The sequence below is a fragment of the Canis aureus genome, chromosome 23 (assembly GCF_053574225.1).
Source record: "Canis aureus isolate CA01 chromosome 23, VMU_Caureus_v.1.0, whole genome shotgun sequence".
Taxonomy (NCBI): domain Eukaryota; kingdom Metazoa; phylum Chordata; class Mammalia; order Carnivora; family Canidae; genus Canis; species Canis aureus.
This window is the reverse complement of record NC_135633.1, coordinates 18930290-18953979: the sequence shown is the minus strand read 5'-3', so window position 1 is coordinate 18953979 and position 23690 is coordinate 18930290. Positions and strand designations below refer to the sequence as shown.

The following is a 23690-nucleotide window of genomic DNA, read 5'->3' as shown; positions in this document are numbered from 1 at the left end:
AGCCTGACCCTCCTTCCTAAAACAACTTAAGAGACAAAACATATAAAACAACAATTTTCAGACATTAGACACCAGGCAGCAAAGGGCGATGATCCCTGAAAGAGGGGACACACATGAAGCAAGGCTCATAATCATTCTAGCTTACTGTACAGAGAAAGTTTCTAGGTCATGGGGCAGTGAGAAGGAATACTCCCAGCAGTCTTTGTGAACTGAGGAAATGGAGCTGAGAGTCCAGAAAGCACAAGACAACTTAAATTCAAAGAGCAGAGTATCAAAGAGGAGAAAGCTGTACATAGAGAAAGCTCCAGAGATTTGCAGAGGCTCACCCTCCAGTCTTCAGCAGAGTACTTCTCAATTCATGTGTATGAGGGAACTGCCCAAACCTGGGTAAAGAACCATGCAAGAGGAACAGAGGGAACAATCACTGGAGCTTACACATGGCCAGAAAGAGCTTGTGTTCCCATTGGTCAGAGTAGAAAATCTCATAATTCAGGACATCATCAGGTAGAGTACTTTCAAAGGGTCTTATTTCTTTAGTAAGAAAAAAAGTAGTCCTAGATCACATGCTGCTCTGGTACCATATAACAAAGCTTAAACCAAGCTTCAGAAGTATCAAACTGTTTACAAATAACTATGTCCTACAATAAAGCTCAAGAGTAGTTACAAGAATATAAAAATACCTAGTGTCCAATCAAAAACTAATAGGCATATAAAGAAAATGGAAAATATAACTGGTAATGGAAAAAAACAACAACAGTTAATCAAAATTGAGCTAGCAATGACACACATGATAAATTAGTAGAAAAGAACATTAAAAGCTATTATAACTATATTTAAGAAGGAGGAGTAAATACTGAGCATGTTAAGTCAAAATGGAAAGACACACAAAAGAATCAAATCATATTTTCCATTGGAAAAGAGAAACAGCACACACACATCATGTTATAGGAAAAGACTGAATCTGAAGGCACTGCAACAAAAACTGTTAAATGAAACAAAGAGAGAAAAAATATTGATAAAAATGAATAGAGCATCAGTAAACTGTGGACAATATCAAGCAATCTAGCACGGGCACCTGGAGTCCTGACAGTGGGAGAAGGCAGAAAAAAATACTTGAACAAATAATGGCCAAATATTTCCTAAATTTGATAAAAACTATAAACTCACAGATCCAAGAGGCTTCATGAACCCCAAGCACCAGAAATATGAGGAAAACAATAGAAAGGTACATGAAACCAAATTGCTTAAAACTGACGATAAGGAACAAAACTATTCTAAGAAGATTTGGGGATTAAAAAAAATAACAACCCTATGACTGAACAGAGTAGACTTTTGGCCCCATTGCTGTCTATTGCTCCCATAAAGGATAATTGGTCTTTCAAAATTTTTAAACACTCCTAATTAATCAAGTGTAATACATAACCCAAATTGACTATTTCTGCCTTAGAGACTGGCAAAGGAAACAAAGAATAATAGCTTAAACTAAAGAGACAGATGCTTTATATCCATTTTCCCATTTAATCCTTCAACAACCAAAATGAGGTCGATACTATTATTAAACCCATTTTTCAGATGAGCAAACTCAAGCATAGAGAGGTAGAGTAACATCATCATCTCATGGCTAATGAGTAGTAGAGCCAGGATTTAAAGGCACGGGCAAATCTGATGTCAGAGTCCACATGCCTGACCACATATTTTACTGCCTCTGAGCAGAGAAACACCCAAACCCATGGGTACTAAATAATCTGGAGACAGAATGGCAAATAACTCAGGCTTCACAACAACTGAAAATGAAAATTAAAGGCATTTAAAGAGGAGAATGATGATATCTAGGGAAGAAGGAAAATTAAACACATTGGTAAAACACAGATGATAAATATCTTCTACACAGTGCTAAATATATCCATGCTAACTTTATTAGAAAGCTAACCTTGCAAAATGGTGAAATATTCCAAAAGACTGTAATGGAGAAACCAAAGACCAAAGCAAAAGGAAAGCCATCTCTAAGAAAGCTCTAATCACTATCTGGTGGTATGCAAATAGTTTCAATTCCAAGCATTTGTTTACAACAAGCCACCCAGAAATATCACTATAAATACATCAATCTAATCATCAGACACCTAATTATATAATCAATAATAAAAGTCCTCCAGAATGCCCTCATCAATCTCCAGTGACAGACACATGCCAAGGACAGGAGCAACTGTGCCCGACAGGGGTTACTTCAGACGAGAATAATGTTCATTTGTGACAATGACAACTTTCAAAATGCAGCACCTGATTAAGCCTTACCTTAGGCGTCTCAAACACTTGTTCCAGATGTATAATGTGTTCATGTTTCACACTTTTTAGGATGTTCACCTCCCGTTCAAGTAACTTCACAGCAGAGCTTCCAGCCTTTAATAATGAGGACACAGAGATTTCACATATGAATGTAACTACTACATCTCTCAATATAAAAGTTACAGTTAGTTTTACATTTTTTCCTACATTTTCTGGAGAATGTTCCTTTTTTCCTAACTTTTCTGGAGAAGTTCCTTTTTCAAAAGATCACATGCAACTTATTCCCATGATTAGATTAAATTATGGTCTTTCTCTCCTTTGTCCAATTATAAGTTATATATGATTTGGCCTCAAGCCACATCTGTTTCTTGGACTGTTTCTCTAAATTAACTACAACATGGTCTCTGTCCCCTGACAGAATTATTCCAATTTTGAATATGCCTCTTGGTATTTCTTTCAAACTCCTGTTAATCCTTTAATGTTAGCATAATAAAACCAAAATCTACTTTGCAGGGGCATCATTTGGAAAAGATAAAAACAAAATGTTTTTCTTTTGTTTTGTTTTGATATACCTTATATATACTTATATATAAAGTATATATATTTATATATAAAAGAAATAATAGGCAGTGAGATTCTATACCTACCCATGCAATATATCACTGCCTGATACCCCCGGCTTCAAAATTACCTGAGAGAGAGAAAGAGAGAGAGATATCTTTCCTTCAGACCAATCTATCTCTAGCTTTATCTCCTTACATGTAACCCTTAACCATACCTGATGGCAAAAGGCAAAAGCAGGCACACCCCAGGGAGCACAAATCAGGGTGCGACTGATTTTCTATGAAGTCATCTAAAAAATTCTGGAAGTGTTTTTTGTTTTTTTTTCTACCCTCAGCACCACTCCAATCATCATCTCTATTGATACCTAAATTACTATCCTTATCTGAAGAAAAGTATTGCCATCCTCCACATAAAAATATCCCTGCTAAGCGAAATACATCAATCAGAGAAAGACAATTATATGATCTCACTCATATGTGGAATTTACGAAACAAAATAGAAGATCATAGCGGAAGAGAGGGAAAAATAAAATAAGACAAAATCAGCAAGAGAGACAAACCATAAGAGACTCTTAATCATAGGAAACAAACTGAGGGTTGCTGGAGGGGAGATGGGTCAGGGGATGGGATAACTGGGTGATGGACATTAAAGGGGGCACATGATGTAATGAGGACTGGGTATTATATAAGACTGATTTATCACTGAACTCTACATCTGAAACTAATAATACATTATATGTTAATTAATTGAATTTAAATTAAAAAAAGAAATTGATCTGAATATCGTAAAAAAAACATATATATATATATATCATTGAAAAGGATAACAAAAATCTTATCCCACCCCTCCCCATGCCCCCAGCAAGCTTGGAGAATACATAATAGTTCTTAAAGTACGGGAAAGACCTGTATCTGACCTGTATCACAGGTCAAACTTTACCTCGTTAAAATTTTATCTAGGGCCATCCCTGCTTCCGATTGTCTCTACTCTTCAAACATTACTAATCTCAGGAGTGAATAGGAAACCACCTGCCCACTATGCCCTATCGAAGTAGGATGAAAATCACATTTTAAGTTTATCCTAGAGGTTCAAGAGAAAAAGTAACCATGAGGAGTGAATTCTTACCTAGACTAGATGTGGAAAATTACCACAATTTCTCCTAATATCAGTCTCAACTCTGCTTCACCTCCTTCCCCAAATGGCTTGACCTGTATATAATGCAGTAATATATTGTCCAATTCATATAATGACTATATAAATTTATTTTACTATATTGGTGTTTGTAAGTGTTCATCATCAATATGTGTGCACAAGATTATGACTATCTATAGGTAACTGGCTGCATAACCCTTAAAGAGAAGCCCACTCATTGTCCACTCCAGGAGAAACCTGGTGAGGAACAGAGTGACTACAAGTGAACAGTATAGTTCATAGTTGTTGAAAAAGTGGTTCAAACTGGAAGAGCAGGTAGGATGAACAACCACAGGAGGAAATAGGGAATCAAAGGAAAGGAAAGGATGGGAGAAAAGTCGTTCAGAACCGCATACATCAGGAGACAGTGCTGAGACTTACACCTAGCTAAGCCATCCCTAGCTCACAGGTCTATAACTACACACACTGAGAACCAGCCCTTACTTTCAACTCACACTGGAAAACTTTACCCTAAGGATCTATACCCTAAAAACTACAGAACACTTCTGAAAGAAATTGAGGAAGACACAAAGAGATGGAAAAATATTCCATGCTCATGGATTGGAAGAATTAATATTGTGAAAATGTCAATGTTACCCAGGACTATTTACACATTTAATGCAATCCCTATCAAAATACCATGGACTTTCTTCAGAGTAGGAACAAATCATCTTAAGATTTCTGTGGAATCATAAAAGACCCCAAATAGCCAGAGGAATTTTAAAAAAGAAAACCATAGCTGGGGGCATCACAATGCCAGATTTCAGGTTGTACTACAAAGCTGTGGTCATCAAGACAGTGTGGTACTGGCACAAAAACAGACACATAGATCAATGGATAGAGAATCCAGAAGTAGACCCTCAACTTTATGGTCAACTAATATTTGACAAAGGAGGAAAGACTATCCACTGGAAAAAAAGACAGTCTCTTCAATAAATGGTGCTGAGAAAATTGGACATCCACATGTAGAAGAATGAAACTAGACCATTCTCCTACACCATACACAAAGATAAACTCAAAATGGATGAAAGATCTAAATGTGAGACAAGATTCCATCAAAATCCTAGAGGAGAACACAGGCAACACCCTTTTTGAACTTGGCCACAGCAACTTCTTGAAGATACATCCATGAAGGCAAGAGAAACAAAAGCAAAAATGAATTATTGGGACTTCATCAAGATAAAAAGCTTCTGCACAGCAAAAGAAACAGTCAACAAAACTAGAAGACAACCTACAGAATGGGAGAAGATATTTGCAAATGACCTATCAGATAAAGGGCTAGTATCCAAGATCTATAAAGAACTTATTAAACTCAACAGCAAAGAAACAAACAATCCAATCATGAAATGGGCAAAAGACATGGACAGAAATTTCACAGAGGAAGACATAGACATGGCCAACAAGCACATGAGAAAATGCTCCGCATCACTTGCCATCAGGGAAATACAAATCAAAACCACAATGAGATACCACCTCATACCAGTGAGAATGGGGAAAATTAACAAGGCAGGAAACCACAAATGTTGGAGAGGATGCGCAGAAAAGGGAACCCTCTTACACTGTTGGTGGGAATGTGAACTGGTGCAGCCACTCTGGAAAACTGTGTGGAGGTTCCTCAAAGAGTTAAAAAATAGAACTGCCCTACGACCCAGCAATTGCACTGCTGGGGATTTACCCCAAAGATACAGATACAGTGAAACGCCGGGACACCTGCATCCCAATGTTTATAGCAGCAATGTCCACAATAGCCAAACTGTGGAAGGCGCCTCGGTGTCCATCGAAAGATGAGTGGATAAAGAAGATGTGGTCTATGTATACAATGGAATATTACTCAGCCATTAGAAATGACAAATACCCACCATTTGCTTCGACGTGGATGGACCTGAGGGTATTATGCTGAGTGAAATAAGTCAGTCGGAAAAGGACAAACATTATATGGTCTCATTCATTTGGGGAATACAAAAATTAGTGAGTGAAAGGGAATAAAGGGAAAGGAGAGAAAATGAGTGAAAATATCAGTGAGGGTGACAAAACATAAGAGGCTCCTAACTCTAGGAAATGAACAAGGGGTAGTGGAAGGGGAGGTGGGCGGGGGTTTGGGGGTGACTGGGTGATGGGCACAGAGGGGGACACTTGGCGGGATGAGTACTGGGTGTTATGCTATATGTTGGCAAATTGAACTCCAATAAAAAAAAAATTAAAAGAAAAAGAAAACTTTACCCTGATTTGGTTATATTGGTTATGTTAGTTAATCCTTCAGTTGCTTTTCTCAGATAGCACTTGTTTTCTTGAGTTCAAGAACTGGTCCCTTCCCAGAAGGCCATGGAAATGGCCACACTTCTCCAGGGCAATAGCCCAGGGCCTGCCCTTTGGGTCAGCTGTGTCAACTATACCACCCACCCCACCCTGCCCTGGCACTGTGTCCTCAGTGTCCTGCTGCTAATAATTCTTACCTTGTCTTTGTTCACTTTTTTAATTGCCCACTTAGTTTTTGTTTCCTTGTCTATAGCTTCAATGACCATTCCAAAGCTCCCCTGTCCCAATATTCTTCCAAAGGTATAGAATTCCTGGATAAAAAATAAGAGCTCCTTTGTCTCTTTCTGCCATTCATCAGGTGTTAAAAATGAACACATAATACTGACAGATATCTACCCAAGGGAAGAGAGTTTCTGCTCCAGGGTAAAATCAAATAGAAGATACCACATATTTGCTTTAATATTAATAAACACATCTTAATTAACCAAAAATAAATTTTGACAAATTTCATTAAATGTCCTTTGGTGGAAAACCATAAAAATCCTAATGGAGAAATACGAAAAACCTCAAAAGTATAAAAATGAATTTCTTACAAACTATTATATTATGGAAACATCTTTGTAAGAAAAAGGAGGAATGGAATATTAATGTGTGTGTGTATAAAACACATACACTAGAGAAATTATCTCCAAATTCTGAGAGCTATACTATAAAATCAACACATATTAACCATTGAATACTGCTTTTCTGTTTATCAAGTAATACTTTATCTTCATTATTTCTATCAAAAATTGCTTTTGTTGTTTTATTCCTTTTGTTTTGGAAAAAGCAATATATGACAGAAATTTTAATATAAGTCAGCACTGTGAAGAAAATAAAAACCATTCATAGTAACACTATCCAGACCAAGAATCCTTCTACTTATTATTTAACTTCTGATGGTAACTACACTTATCATCATGAGCACAGTGAAATGAGCAGAACGTTGAATCACCGAATTGTATGCCTGAAACTAATAAAATTGTATGTCAACTACAATTCAACTTTTTTTTAAAAAGCATAGTGCCTGACATAGTAAGCACTCAATAAAAGTTAGTATTATATGTAATATTATATGATATATAATATATATACATATATTTAAAAGAATGCACTGTTTTTGTGAACACCCAGCATCCTGGTTCACATTGTAAAATAACAAACAAGTAACTCATTTATATTTCCATTTCTTGTGAATTTGGTTGAGGGGGAAGTCAGTCTCCTTGATCTAAATCAGTATCAGGGCATTAAGAGTTTCTGGACATATCATGCCTGGGGATTAGAACATGACAAAACAGCTGAAGAAACGCCACTCAGTGAAGCCTCTGCTGGTTCAGCAGCCAGGTCCTTTTCTGGAGATGCTACTTTATCTCTCTGCAACCACTTTCACCTTTACCACACACCAGATAAATTAGCTGCTTGTCTTCACTTTCTGCTGCTTACATTCCTGTCTTACTTGTATAAGGAAAGATTCAATGCTCAACTAATTACTTACCTACTTCGTGAAGGGGTTCCCTGACTGACTGCACCATGGTGATTATTCCATTATTTTGACTTCCTTCAGCACATATGCACTGGTCCTTTCTTACTATTATTACTATTACTCTCTTTCTTACAAACACTTTGGTTCGTGTTTTTCTCCCAAAAAAGTCTAGAAACTTCTTAAGAAGCTGTTCCTTTTGATTCCTTTAAAAAGCCTACCCTGAAACTTTGTAGGTAAAATATTCATGCTTAGCACATAGGAGGAAAAGTGAAAGGAAGGAAGGACTGTTTAGCTTTAACATGTTAGACTTTGTTCAGATAGTTCTTTTGTGACACATATTTTAAACAAAAATGGGATAAAACACAATTCCTGTTTTCTCAGAATCTGTAATCTACTCAAGAGACAAGATTATCACTTAAATTGTAAAGTCTTAAATTAAAAAAGAAAAACAACAACAACAACAACAACAAAACAACATTGGGGCCAGAGACCAGAGCTAAAATACTGGGAGAATAAGGGAAAACATTATAAAAGAGGCAGCTTCTGAGATTGGCATGTGAGGGAACAAAGGCAAGTAATTGAGAACTTTTTTTCTATAATCCAAGCAAAGCAAGGAAGGCATTCCAAAGGAACAGTAGTGCAAATATGGAATGAATGAGTGAATTTGTTATGAATGAGTCAATCAATAAATCCAGTCAGCAAGCCAGCCAGTCAGAAACCTTCCACATATATACACCTGTAAGAGAAGTGACAGACAGCTATGTAGAGTTGAACTCTAGAGGAAAAGCTTTGGATTTATAGTCTCGAATGTCATGAATGGCAATTCCTAGACTCATACAGGGTATATTCTGCCCAAGGGATGGTCCCCAAAGCACTACTTTCAATGATTTGTAATTACTTTGGCTCTTCTTTCTTCCTACTGCCACTTAATAGTGAGAATCAGTCAGAAAACTAAGATGACTAAAATAAGACAAAACATTTTTTTATCATATTTATATGCAAGTCCCAACTACCTATTATGAAAATGAGTCAAATTTCAATTTAAATGGTCATTTATCCTTTTTGTTTTCCACAAACAAAATGATCTAAATTCTATAACCATTTCCCCAATTTTTCTTGCCCTTTAAAAACTGAACTTCCATTTGCTCTTTAAACATATAGAACTACAACCTGGACACAGTATTTTAATAATGTTTAAATGGGATTTTTTAAATGAGGAATCGATATAGAAGCAGCCCAACTGTCCAACTGGTTTCATAAACTAATCTTTTTCTTCAACTAACTGCTTTGACATCATTACATCTGTGAAAATAAGGAGAAAATGACTTCTTGTTGATAATAATTTTAAGAGGATGTTTTAAAAATGGTAATGTAGGTCTATTTTTATTGATATAGAAATCCATGATATAGTGTAGAGTGTGAAAAAGCACATATGATACGATCCCATTATGAAAATGTGTGCATGTGAGGGTGCCAATACTGGTATTTGGAGAGATGGTCATCTAAATATTAAGAGTAGTTATCTCCGGATAGTAGAATTTTGGATGAGTATAACTCTTTTTTTAAAATATACTCTTCTAAAGTGTTTAAAAACTTTAAAACGAACCTGTCCATTTAATGGGAGGAGAAAAACTTCAATTATACCAGTTAAGGTTATTTCTTAAAAATATGTATATATTTGAAATATTTCATAACTTAAAACAGGAAAAAACTGAAAATAAAAATAAAATAACACTTAATATATGCACAGAAAAAACTAAGATAATAAATGTTAACATTGGTTATATCTGGCTCATGATTTTTACTTTTTTTTCACTTTTCTATTTTTTCCTACTATTTTACAATGAATACATTTTGCTTTTATAAAAGCTCTTATGGCTAAATTTGAAACTCAGTAAATTTGTGGATTAAAAAAAATACAGGCCTTTTATTTAAAGCGGGAAAATTAAACTTTTCAAGTTAGAAGTACTCAGGAAGTTTTTCTGATTGCTTCAAGTAAAATGCCAAATACCTCCTGGAACAACATTTTTAAGTTATTTAACATCAATGCAATTTTCTTCTTGCAGTTGTTCTTATTGGTTCTGTTAATCTGATGTTAAAGGAACACATTTTAATTTCTAAAAGGGTAATAAGAATATCCAATCCATAATAATTAGAGTCCTTGGGAGAATCACAATGGTATCCATTCAATCACGAGCTAGAAAAAATGGAGGGGTCCACAAGGGAAATTCTGGCCTCACTACTAATCATCAAAGAAATGAACAGCCAAACCATCTCAAGTCATCTGGTCTCTCTGTCTTGAAGAGGTCTACATAAAGACTCCAAGATTGCTCTCAGCAACAGGCAACAGCTGAAGACCAAAATGTACTCATTTTAGCTAATAAAAATGCCCTCTGCTTTAATTAAAGGCTAGTTGGTCCTCTATAAACAGAAGAAATAATTAGTTTTCATATTCTTTTGTAAAGAGTTTGACATACTTGAAACGTAAATTTCCTCTTTTCTTTTTTTCCTTTCCTTAGAGACTAATTTTTAAATCATTTTTGCCATTAACTATTGACTTAGACATTCCTAGCAGTTTCATCTTGCTTTCTATATACCTGAATAGCAGCTCCATTGTCCATCCTAATGTGAGGAACTTTTCCTTCTGTATTGTTGCCCCGATTCCATTGTTGTTGAGATGTTTTTCTCTCCATATTTGAGGTTTTTGAGGGCTTACACCAAGAAGAATAAAAATATTAAGATATAATATGCTTTCAGTATAAATATAAAATGCTTGTATCTTGACAAAATAAGAACCCTAATTTAAATAATCACAAATCTTTAATGTGTGCTATGATATTTATCGTCTTTTTCAAATTCTAAGCCCTATATGATTCATTGGCTCATTATGCTAAGAGACCACATGAAGTCAGCCATTTAATCTAATCCCCTGAATCCAGGCAAGTCCATATGATAACCTGTGTCACAAATCTAACAGAACTTACCTGATGATTCTTTAAAATCACAAGAGAAGGAAACTTTAGAGCTTTCTCAATCACCCTTGTTTCAAAACATTAAAGTCACCTCCAGTAGGTTATATATAGAAAATTATTGACCAAACATTCACGAAACATCTTTTGAACGAAGGTTATATAGTAACAATACACTCAGCGATGCCTATATGGCAATGACTATACCATAACACAAATCAAAAATGACAGTTTAAGGAGAAAATCTGACAAAGGTGCAACTCTGAGGAGTGAGAACCTAACTTTTTTTAAACTTACCAAAGTTGTTCTGTATCAACTACAATCTTCCACACTGCTTCTTCTCTATAAAGGTAGAATACACCCAAAGCAGTCCAACCAGGTAGTCATTCATAGATTGTAATTAATGCAAATTGGTTTTACAAACTATATTTGATATTCCATCTAGATAACCAGGAATTGTCTTAAATAATAATCACCCTATGTTTAACTACAACCATAAATCCCATTTTGCATCCATTGAAGAAAATGCCCCCCAATTCACATTTAATCCAACTTGAAAACTAATTCATTTCTGGATAAGCCATTAAAAAACAAAGAAGCTCGGGAACCCTGGGTGGCGCAGCGGTTTAGCGCCTGCCTTTGGAGACCTGGGATCGAGTCCCACATCGGGCTCCCGGTACATGGAGCCTGCTTCTCCCTCTGCCTGTGTCTCTGCCTCTCTCTCTCTCTGTGTGACTATCATGAATAAATAAAAATTTTTTTAAAAATTAAAAAAAAAAAAACGAAGCTGGAATAACATTCCAAATTATTAATGATCCTGGCAAATAACTAATTTGGCAGTGGATGGAAATACTATAAAAGAAATTATTAACCAATTCTGCTCACCTCTTATGTAAGAAAGAATGTCCCTTTAATAGTTAAGAAGCCAATTAATTAGCTGATGAGACCCCAAGGGATACAGCTGAAGCTAAGGATGGGATTAGGAAATGGAGTATCAATTTGTGTTGGGATAGAGAATCTTCAATATTTACCATATCTTTCCCAGAGGCCATATCTATGCTGGTTTGGTTTTCTTTTTTTCTCCCTGGTAAAACCATAAATTCTGAGCTGCCAATATTTGATGCTTGGGATATTTCCACCACAGAAATTGGAGAAAGCTTTGTTTTACAGGCACATACACAAAGTCCACCTTTCTTAGAAGCAGATGAACAGTTGGGGCACTGTGTGGATTTTCTGCCAAAGCCACTATTGGCCATTTGCTTTTGCAACAAAAGCAAGTTGAAAGAAAGGGGTTTCCACTCTTTGAGGAACAAAACCACACCAATAGGGATAAGGTCAGCTGATGGTGAAAACTGTAACTTCCTGTTGGTGAGGTCCTTAGAGTAATGATGCACTGCACTTACATTCACACATGAGAGCTGCAGAAAGAAAAGAAATCAAAATTTAGAAAGTTCTTTTTTATTCTACCCCCCTCCTATAAATCAGAGAAAAACAAGCAACAAGCACCAAAAGCATCCTGTCTATACAAGAAAAGTTACTATTTATGGCAAAATTAGGACATATTTCTAAAAACCAATGGATTGTCATCCTTCAAAATTTAATTCTTGAACTCCAGACATTTTATTTACCTAACAATTGAAAGAATCATCTCTGTTCAGAACCATAAAATTGCTGAAACGCACAGTCTAATAAGGAAATCAATTTGGTGGGCTATCAATTTTTTTTAAAATTCTAAGAGGATAGTATGAGTATTTTGTATAGATCCTTGGTAACTTCTATGAAACTTCTAATTATACAGATATATATGTAGAAAAGGTTTGTGTATGTATATGGACTCAGCCACAGAGTAAGACACATTTTTATTGAAGTATAATTGACATACAACATTGTATTAGTTTTAAATACATCACATAAGGGAATCCCTGGGTGGCTCAGTAGTTTAGCGCCTGCCTTCGGCCCAGGGCATGATCCTGGAGTTCGGAGTAGAGTCCCACATCAGGCTCCCTGCATGGAGCCTGCTTCTCTCTCAACCTGTGTCTCTGTCTCTCTCTCTCTCTCTGTCTTTCATGAATAAATAAAATCTTTAAAAAAAATAAATACATCACATAATGATTCACCATTTATATATATTACAAAATTATCATCATAAGTCTAGTTCACCTGTCACCATACAATGCTATTATAATACTATTAACTATATTTCTTTATCCTACACTTTTTATATCTCTGTGACTTATAACTGAAGTTTGTATTTTTTAATCTCTTTCACCTATTTCACCTATCCACCACCACCTCCCTTCTTGATGTGGTCTGTGGCAAAAAATAATAAATAAATAAATAAATAAATAAATAAATAAATAAATAAGGCTTAAAAATATTGGTGTAAAACATTTATTACTGTGGTTTCAAAATTTAAACCTCACTCTGATTATTATTAGAGTAAATTCATATTAACACCTTTGACAAAGGAGTAGATAATTTGATTTTTATAGAACTACTTATTCCTAAAATTTCAAAGTCAATATTAGAAGTATCTTCATTTTGGGGAACTATTGAGTGCTATTTTTCCCTCAGCATAGAAACAGGTATGCCCAACATTCTGGCGAACTAGAGTTATTGGCAGCTATATGGTGGCAAGTTGGAAAGACATGAGCTGAGAAAGGAGAGAGAAATGTGTCCTGCAGTACATATAAGAGAATACCTTGACAAACTTATGGAAGTAACTAGGAGTACATTATGATGGTCTTTACTATAATATTTCAGATATTACATAAAAGTATATTATGCAGTCACAGACTGATAAGGCTAGGCACATATGGAACATACTTTTGCCTTTTGAATTGGAATAAATTTGACCAGAAGTGGAAGTTAGATATCTTTATGTCCTTAAAGAAATGTCTTTCTAGTTTTAGTTGTAGAAGACTAGTTTTCTAATCATAAACGAGTGCTACCTTTTGTCAATTCTTAATCTATTGTGATTATCATATTTTTTCTTTTTTTAAAGATTTTATTTATTTATTCATGAGACAGACAGAGAGAGAGAGAGGCAGAGACACAGGCAGAAGGAGAAGCAGGCTCCATGCAGGGAGCCTGATGTGGGACTCGATCCCGGATCTCCAGGATCACGCCCTGGGCTGAAGGTGGCACTAAACTGCTGAGCCACCTGGGCTGCCCTATCATATTTTTTCTTATTGGATCTTTTGATACTTTGCATTGTTTAAAAAGGTTTCCCAATATTAAGGCATTCTTGCACTTACAGTATGAACCGTACATGATCATGATGGATGATTCTTTTAATGCTAGAAAATGGATACATTTGTATTTTGAGGTTTCAGTTATATTTCTAAGTTAAACTGGTCTGTAATTATCCTTTGTTAGGTTTTGATACAAGCTTCCGGCTGCTTTCATAAAACAAGTTGGATATCTTCCATCTTACAATGTTTGGTAACAATTTGCATAGCATAAAATCTACAGGAAAATCTTCAAGGCAATAGGACTTTAATAAATATATGACTAGTAGTTTATCTAATATTTATTCTTCCATTGTTCCTTACTTAACAGAATCCTAATTTTGACCAGGGCCACAATGTACTCATCAAAAATCCTCCATTTCCCAACCTCTTCTGTAGCTTAGAGATGGCCATGGGACTTATGACCATGAATCTTGTAGAGTGCAAGCAAAGCAGTACTTTAAAAAAATGTATATTCTTAAACCTTTATTAAAAAAACAAAAAAAGAATAAAAATATACATGAGCAGTCAAATCAAAAATGGAAAAGCATGATTAAAGAATAAAATTTAAGATGAATAGGACAAAGAACTGTACTTCTGTTGACTTTTGCCTATGGGGTCCCAAATACACGGACTCCTCACTGCCACTAAGATTTCACATCCTACATCATCTCTCTTGCTCTAGATATGCTAACATTCTTGCTATTCCTCAAATATGTCAACCATATTCCATTCTCATGGCTTTGGCTATTCTGTTTCCTTTGCCCAAAATGCTCTTCCTACAGACATCTGCATGACTTTCTCCCTCTCTTCTGGGTGGCTTCTGCTCATTTGAGTGAACTTTTCTAACCACCTCATCTGAAACTGCAGGCCCATTCACTCTGTCCTCTTACCTTGCTTCATTTTTATTCATAGTACTTATCATTTCATTCAAGAAGTTCTCTACCAGAGTTCTCTCCTACTTTTAGGGACCAGATGATTCCCATACAAACTATTTCAGAGTAATAAAAAGCCATCCAGTTCATTTTACTCAGCAAGAATAATCAAAACTTGACCAGGGCAGTGTTCTCAAGAAAGGGAAAGGCATTCTTACAAGCCAATCTTATTTGTGAATAAATGCAAAAATCCTAAATGCTATACTTATATTTATCCCAGGTAGTGTCGACAGCATATTCTAAGATTTTAGATAGAAAAAATGGGCAAGTCATCCCAATAAGTATGACCTTTCATCAAAGTTGTGTGAAAAAATTTTCCTGCTGTGATCAAAACTCGCAATAGCAAGCACTGGAAAAGATTTATAAAAAGTGCCTTCCAGACAGGTGGAGGGAAAAAGGAATTCAACTGAGGCCACTAAACACACACACACACACACACACACACCTCTTACAAATGTCAGATTCTGCTTTTCAAGTATAGGTAGCAAGACAAAGAAAATTCAGAATGTACCTACAAACACTTTGCAAAACAATTTAACTTTAGGCCTTAGAAGAAAACACTTTGCATTTCAAGTTAAATATAAAGCCTGTAACCATCAATGACTCAGAGCAGTCGAGTAGATCTGCAAATAACAGCCTTACTGTGTAGGAAAAATAATGTTTTCTCTCTGTGGGGGCAGAAAAGTCCCACACAAGATGTGTAAGGCATTATTTTATGCATGCATTAAGAATACTGATTTTATAGTACTTATAAGAAACTGAAAGAAGAGTTCATAATGTGAAGGTTTATTTCAAGTGTAGCTGAGTTCCTTCTTTATAAACAGTACTCCTAAAAGCATGCTTACCATATCATTCAAGTTTTACTATATGTCTATCTACAAACTTTCAACAGAATTGGTACATATTAAATTTCCCATTTTCAAGATGGTTTTTTTGGGGGATCCAAAAACAATTATCTTCTTTTTAACTCTGCTCAGAAAGCATTTCCTTAAATTTTCCATCAATTTCTCAAAATAAATCGTATTTTCATCATATCACTGACACTGATGTAGACTTCCGAGTACTTTTTTGCTCCAGTTTCTGCTTTATCCATTACCTTAGATGTATTTAGGAGCTATACTCAGAATGCACAGAAGTTCCTATAACTCACTGAGTTTCTTTTCCACTCTCCAACCTACCAAATGCTACATCTGCCAAAGTAATGTTCTACTTTCTCACCACAGCGATTCTAAAACAATGGGTTGAATAGCTGCATGCAAAATTTCTTGACAAGAATTAGATTTCAAATTTAATTTCTTTTTGGCTGGCTGAATTCTAATCATTTTAGCTTAAAAACCAAAATAGAACAAATGTTTACTCACATTTATTTCTTTCTCATTTATGAATTGATCTGAAAGATTTGTTACAAAAATAAATCTACTATCTCACAGGCCAAATGATGTCATTCATATTTTAGAGGCATAAAATTAATCAAGCATTGCAAACCTATCTTTATGTAAACACAAAGATGAATAACTCTTTTTCTACAGAATCATGGAATTATGTTCAAACAGGACTTGAGGTATAAAGTGATGTATTAGAAAACCAAAGAAGCTTCTGCCAGTCGCCAAAGACTGGACAACACAGGCATTAGACATAACGTAAACAAATAAGTTCAAATTATGTCACTATTTAACTGAAGTATGAGCTGTCTTTTGACTAGAGGTTTTCGTTTTATTTTCAGAACTAAAACAAGTCAATGGAACAACTCTGATACAGAAAATCTCTGAGCTTTTATTTAAGCATAAAAAGGTCTCTTACATATTGGCCCTAGAAGATACACTCACGGCAATTTCCTCAAGAAAATGAACACAAGAATGGTTTTATGAGATATAACTAGCTACAATTTTCTTCCCCAAAAGCAATTTTTAGTTTTCTTTGCTAAGACTGTGTCTACAAGGAACCTAAACAGTCAGTCAATTCAGTCAAAAATGTGTTCTATTCAAGTGAAGAAAAAAAAAACTGGATTGTCTGACATTATGCAGACCAAGCTGAATAACTGTATATTCACTTTCAACTACTTGTTTTCCCAACATGCTTACAGAGCCTAAAGAAGAGCCAAATGAGCTTCCTAGATCATAGTGTTATATTTTAAAGGAGACTAGCACTTGTTTACTATTCTAACCATTAAGGGCATGATTAGGGAAATGAGTCTATGCTGTCTTATAAGAGAATTTACAGTTGTTTAAAATTTACATCATTACAGAGATGTTTAAAAATGTTTAATAGTTGATGTGTGCTATTACATCTTTTCCTATTTTAATTTGCATAATATACCTCACTGATTGAGCCATAATCTGGAGGGACGGTCTTAAATGTGGTCTCACTGACAGTTTAAGATATGAACAGAGATTTCACTAAAAAAGTTTGGCTTAAAGAGACTGGAGAAAACCAAGAAACCTCTCCCTGATTTTTCTCCTGTTGTTATCCAGTGTCTTTTTTCCCTACATTATAAGCAACCTCAAGTCAGGTACCTTTCTGCCAGCACGGACCCATCCTTGTACAAAATGAAAATTTCTGAGCATTCACTTTGTGGGAAAGAGCCAGAATCACAAATCACTTATGCAGAAAAATAGGCAGATGTATAGGAAGAGTCGTCAAAGTAAAGAGATGGGTCATATGAAAGAGAGATATCTCTAAAAGAAGATGAGGGCTCTCTTCATAAATATGAAGAGGATTGATTACCCATAAGAAATAGGCTTCTGTGTGATTCAAAAAGGGAGTGCACATCAATCTATTATAAAAGGGCTTCCTAACATTTAGAACTGTCAAAGATAAAAGGAAAGACTATCTCTCAGTCACTAGAAATGTCCAGGCAGAGACCAGAAGGTCAGTTGGCAGAAACCCATTTAAGGTCTTTAAGCATAGACTAGGATGCTTCAGGTTCCTTCTAGCCCTAAAACTCTACAAAGATGAATCGCTCCTAATGATCCACTGAGGTGAAGTAGACATTTAAAGGAATTGAGAGGCAGTTGACCTCACCTCCACTGTGGAGTTTCAATATTATAATGGGGATCTGGTTTTCCTACCTCACACCAGGACAAACTAGTTACAGCCTCAAAATTCACCTTAGCCAATCTGAATTTCACCTGTAACAAAGCATCATTGTTAGAATTTACCATGGGTGCAGGATGATAATGAAAAAGAAGGGTATAAGCTGGAAGGCTGGATGTGCTAAGGCGTAGTGGCTCTGGCTAAAAAAGAAAAAGCTAAATAAAGTATAGAAGAAAAGGCATTGTAAGAAAAAGGAAATAAGACTTCCTTCTCACTCAGGAAATCAGAGAATAACAGGTGAAGAGTGAGCAATTGGGCCCACATGTAGCTAAAGCAGTCAAAATATACAACACTGCCAATAGACTCCAGAAGAGAAGTAGAACCACACTGAGGATTGGGACATGAACACCCAGCTAGCTGTGCTCCATCCAGCATGCTTAAAAGAAAATAGTCTTCTGGTACTCAGGAATGTTTTCTTCCAGCTTTTCTGAGGTACAATTGACAAAACTGTAAGATATTTAAAGTGTACAATGTGATAATTTGATAGACCTATACATTATGAAAGGGTTCTCCCATCAAGTTAATTAACACATCCATCACCTCACATATTGGATACAGACTTTCACTGAGAAGATGAATAAGGTCTGAAAATCTAATGTATAACATGGTGACTAGAGTTGATAATGTTGTATTATATAATTGAAATTTCCTGAGAGTAGAGCTTTAAAAAAAAAGGTAAATATGTATTCAGCAGTCTTAATCCAATTAACAATGGAGCAATAAGATTAAGAATTTTTTAAAGATTTTATTTATTTATTCATGAGAGACAGAGAGAGAGAGAGGCAGAGACACAGGCAGAGGGAGAAGCAGGCTCCATGCAGGGAGCCTGACGTGGGACTTGATCCCAGGTCTCCAGGACCACGCCCTGGGCTGAAGGTGGCGCTAAACCACTGAACTACCTGGGCTGCCCAAGATTAAGAGTTTGATGGTAAATGTGAAAGGTTTGCTAGCTTCATTTATCAAGCACTAATTAATAATTTTGCATTAATAGAATATATTAATATAAATAAAATTGTGTGGTTAGAGTGCCTTTCTTGTGTCAAATAGTTTCATAAGTATTAAAAAAGAGGAATTTTCCAAAGCCATCAATTTTCCATGAAACTATTCAGTTAGCTAAGAAAATGTATGATATAATGCTCCAACCCAGATGTTTCATACAATATTAGAAAAGATATTCTGACCCTCAAGATCACATTCAAACACCGGAAGCACAATTTAGATGTATCCAGGAAATTTTCCTCCTGTGGCCAGATCTCTGCAAACTCAGCAACTCCAAACAGTCTACAACAAAACACCAACAGCAGATTCTATGATCCCTATTTTCAAGTTTCTGCAGAAATAATTTGATAACAGAAAACAACAACAAAGGCTACCTCTCTTAGGTGTGAACCCCTTCAGGGTAGGAACTACATTCTATTCACCTCATCATTTTGTTTCCGAATGAAGGTATTCATTAAAAAAGGATTATTGATTGATTTACTAATTGATGGAGACAACGTCTTAGAGCAAAGTCTTAAATGGAATATCCAATGTAGTTACCTAGTGTAAGAGACCCAGTGGCTTGTCATGTAAACAAAATTAGAAAAACTTGGTGGAAGTCTCCTGGCCAAAAAAATGCATTACAACCAAACCCTCACTCTACGTTGAAGCTCTCTTTCTGGAGCAGAATGCCAAAACCCCCACAGCAGTCTGGACCCAATCCTCTATAAATTTCCACCTGTTTCTGAAAGGTTCCCCATCAGACAAGAAGTTATAACTGTACTCCCATATTTATGTTCTACTCAAGACTGTGGTTTTCAGGAGTCTGAAAGGATATAAGCACACAGTTTATTTGGGGGATGGACCATATTACCTAATTCAAAGGGTTTCTGGTGGCTAAGGCCAGTTCCCAACAACTATAAGCCTTGGTCATAATAAACATTATTACTAAGATCCTCATATTCAACAAAAGATCATTCTATTTGGCAGATAGTATAAATAGCAATAACTGACTCATTCTTTCCTTTATATTAAAATACGTATGTCACAGTCAAACAAACAAATTATATGAAATATGTTAACCTTCTCAGGATCCCTAGCCAAATGACCTCAAGTAAGGATACTTATTTTTTGGAAGAATATCTTTTCTTCACTCCTAGTGATGAGCCACTTATCTGCAACACGCAAACCTCAGATTCATAACCAGACAAAAGCATTTAGAATATCATATCTCAGGAATCAATGTGTCATGGCTATTAATTTCAGCAAGGTAGGAAAGGTTGGGGAAATAAGACCTAAAAGGTACTTAATTGCCAGGGTTCTGTAAGTCTGGCCAAAAGAGTGACCAGAGGTCAGTAAGTAAAGAGCACCAGAGTTCTAAGTAGGAGAACCGGCCAACTGAGAATCTAGTCATCTAATAGTCTATGTATGTATTCAGCAAACATTTTTTGAATATCTGTTACATAGTGCTGGAAATAAAGATATTATCAAGACCTAGACCTAACAATTATTATGATAAAGATAATGATAGATATGTACAAAGTACAAAAGTGATACAAAAGAGGGAATGAGGGGATCCCTGGGTGGCTCAGTGGCCTGGTGCCTGCCTTTGGCCCAGGGCACGATCCTGGAGTCCTGGGATCGAGTTCCGCCTTGGGCTCCTGGCATGGAGCCTGCTTCTCCCTCCTCCTGTGTCTCTGCCTCTCTCTCTCTCTATGTCTATCATAAATAATAAATAAATAAATAAATAAATAAATAAATAAATAAATATTTTTTAAAAAATTAAAAAAAAAGAGGGAGTGATCAAGGAAGTAACATAGCCTAGTGGGAAACAAAAAAATTTAGAACGAGAGAGACCAGAATTCAAACTCTACTTTCCACCACTTACTCCTCAGTTCTTTCACATGTAAAGTGGAAAAAATAGTGGTTAGCTATCTTAAATGACTTTTGTGAGGAATAATTAGATAACACTTATAAAATGCTTAGTACTTTGCCTAGTAAGTATATCATATCAGAAATATCAGCAGTGGAGGGGACACATATATTTTCAGTGTATGCTGAAAATATAAACTATAAAGCTCCAAAGTATAAAGAATAGACTCCAGCCAGTATAATCAATCAAAATCTACTTCCATATGAACAAATTAGAATTTAGTGACAAATTCACTAGAGTCAATGTTGCAACGTAATGGCATAGTTCTAATTAGTTCCAAAGTAACAAAAGATACCAAAGAAAGTTTCCCACTATAAATCCCACATAAAATATTATTTATTTTATACACACATAAACCCACACACCCACATACACACACCCACATACATACACCTCTACTCCTATCTTAACACTATTACAAACAAAGCTGTATCAGACCAAAAAAAAAAAAAAAAAAAAGATAGCGGTATTCTACCATTCTACCAAATTTCTAAACAATTTATGAGCATTAAAATATCATAAGCTGGGCAGCCCCCAGTGGCTTAGCGGTTTAGCACCGCCTTCGGCCCGGGGCGTGATCCTGGAGACCCGGAATCGAGTCCCACGTCAGGCTCCCTGCATGGAGCCTGCTTCTCCCTCTGCCTGTGTCTCTGCCCCGCGCCCACATCTCTAATAAATAAATAAAATCTTTTAAAAAAATAAAAAATAAAATAAAATCTCATAAGTCTTATCAGAATGGTTCCATTTTACAGGTACAGAACAGTTCACATGAAATGTGTTTGCCCTTAGTAATGAAAAAGAACCCAAGCTTTACTGCTAGACCAATGTTCAAATTCCCCACCAGTGACTTAACCCATCTGGTCTCAGCTTCCTCTTATGCGAAGCATATACATAGATGATGTCTGTACACCCACAAGGCAGAACTGTTATAAGGATAGGATATAATGTATGTAAATACTGATACTTTGTAAGCTCTAAATAAATGGAAGTTTTTATTATTATTATGAAACTCTGTCAAAACCCAATGGATGGTAGCATCAGAAAATTATTTTATCTGTCAGTAACAATCTCTCAGTCTAATGCTCCAAATATTGTTCTACATGGGTTCCAAGATACAAACTGTCATCTAATTAGCTCATAGCTAGTTAGAATATAATTACAAGAGCTTGCTCTAGATGTGTGCAGCTGAGTTGTTGAGTGAGTGGCTTGCTGGAGTAGCCCATATGCAACTTGTTATATGTAAATTCTGAATGCTAGAGATGCTTGGGTGGCTCAGTGGTTGAGTGTCCGCCTCTGGCTCAGGGCATGATCCCAGGGCCTGGGATCGAGTCCCACATCGGGCTCCCCTCAAGGAGACTGCTTCTCCCACTGCCTATGTCTCTGCCTCTCTGTGTGTGTGTCTCTCATGGATAAATAAAATCTTTAAAAAAATTCTGAATGCTACAGGCACTCAAATATCACCTTTATAAGAATTTTATCTTTTAAATTCTAAACAATGCTGAATATCAAGAATGTTTTAGACCAGCAAAGTCCAAATACTCTCTCAAAGTATTACTAGTTTATAGATTATCTTAACAACTGATCAAAAAGGAATAATATGTAAATGGTTAGATTTTCAGAGAAAGGAGGTGTTTGTAGCCACAGATTTATTTACTTGGTGAGCTTTCAAAACCTTGCAATGGAACTGTAAAAACAATGTGATTAAAATCGATAGAGCACATCATTTGCTGATACTGTGTTGCCCAAGAAAAGGCAATAAGCCTTAGGCATGTTATTACTAGATTACACAATTTCACTGACAGGTTCAAGATTTTAAAAAGCAGCTGAGACCAGAGAGGATTTCTTTTTGGGGGAGAAGAAATTTTTCTCTTCAATAAAAAGAAATTTTTTATGATGAAGATTTAAAATGTCCTCTATAATACATATAAAAAGTAATACTAACATTAAATTTTTCTTTATTTCCTAAAATAAAGCTACTTTTTGTTTAACAATACTATATCCAACCACATATCAATTTAACAAATACTAGAAATAATTCAGGAAACAGTGATTGTAAGATTATTATTTTTGCAAAGTCCATATAAAAGAATATGAAAGCCCAAAAATATGAGTTTCCAACCTCTTCTGCAAAAATGAGCAATGATTTTCTTTTCATGTCTTAGTAAAGAAATGATAAACTTTTAAACAGATCTTCAAGTTCAAAGAATGCTGTATTTCACAGTATGCTTTTTAGTCAGATAGCAAACTTAGTCATGTAGATATAAATTCTTTTGACAAAAAGTGACCAAAATCAGCAAGTCCTTTTACCCTAGTGAGATCTTCTACTACACTACAAACAGAAAATGCAAAAGTTTTGAATTGCTTTGTAGTGCAAATTCCACAGTAGAAATATCCTTATGTAGCTAGGTAGCTAAGGAAAGCTGATAGAATCAACCATATAGCTTTATGCTTAGGATAGAAAAAAAAATGTTGACTAGAAGAAGTAAGATATTTTAATCATGAATCCCAGTATGAAATAAGAAGTTAGGCTCATAGAAGAAATAAATGGACCCAGGCACTAGGTCTACATTTACTAGCTTTTACCAAATGAACAGTAAAGTCTGTTTAGGGGAGTTTAGATCTTTAGACCTACATCAGATGTAGGTCATTAAAAAAAACCTACAAAACACCATATACTTTCTTGTAATTAATGTACATACATACTTACATAAATACATAATAGCTTTATGTTCTAAA

At 35.5% G+C, this 23690-nt stretch overlaps 1 protein-coding gene across 8 annotated transcripts in view; it reads right to left on the bottom strand.

The window, feature by feature from the left end:
- STK33 (serine/threonine kinase 33) overlaps positions 1–23690 on the bottom strand; it is a 152975-nt gene that overhangs the window by 54496 nt on the left and 74789 nt on the right. For 4 of the 8 annotated variants that reach the window (XR_013362108.1, XM_077866577.1, XM_077866581.1 and 1 more), the window contains exons 2-5: positions 11817–12203; positions 10414–10527; positions 6492–6605; positions 2293–2397 (exon numbers count right to left, since the gene is read on the bottom strand). Coding sequence is in view for 5 of the 8 variants with exons in the window: in XM_077866577.1 (XP_077722703.1) it covers positions 2293–2397; positions 6492–6605; positions 10414–10527; positions 11817–12041 (558 nt within the window). In the remaining 3 variants the exon portion in view is untranslated. Of the gene's footprint in view, positions 1–2292; positions 2398–2930; positions 2975–3972; positions 4056–6491; positions 6612–10413; positions 10528–11816; positions 12204–19224; positions 19325–23690 lie in introns of those variants that run through there. The other 4 variants (XM_077866578.1, XM_077866580.1, XM_077866583.1 and 1 more) reach the window with 4 other exon arrangements.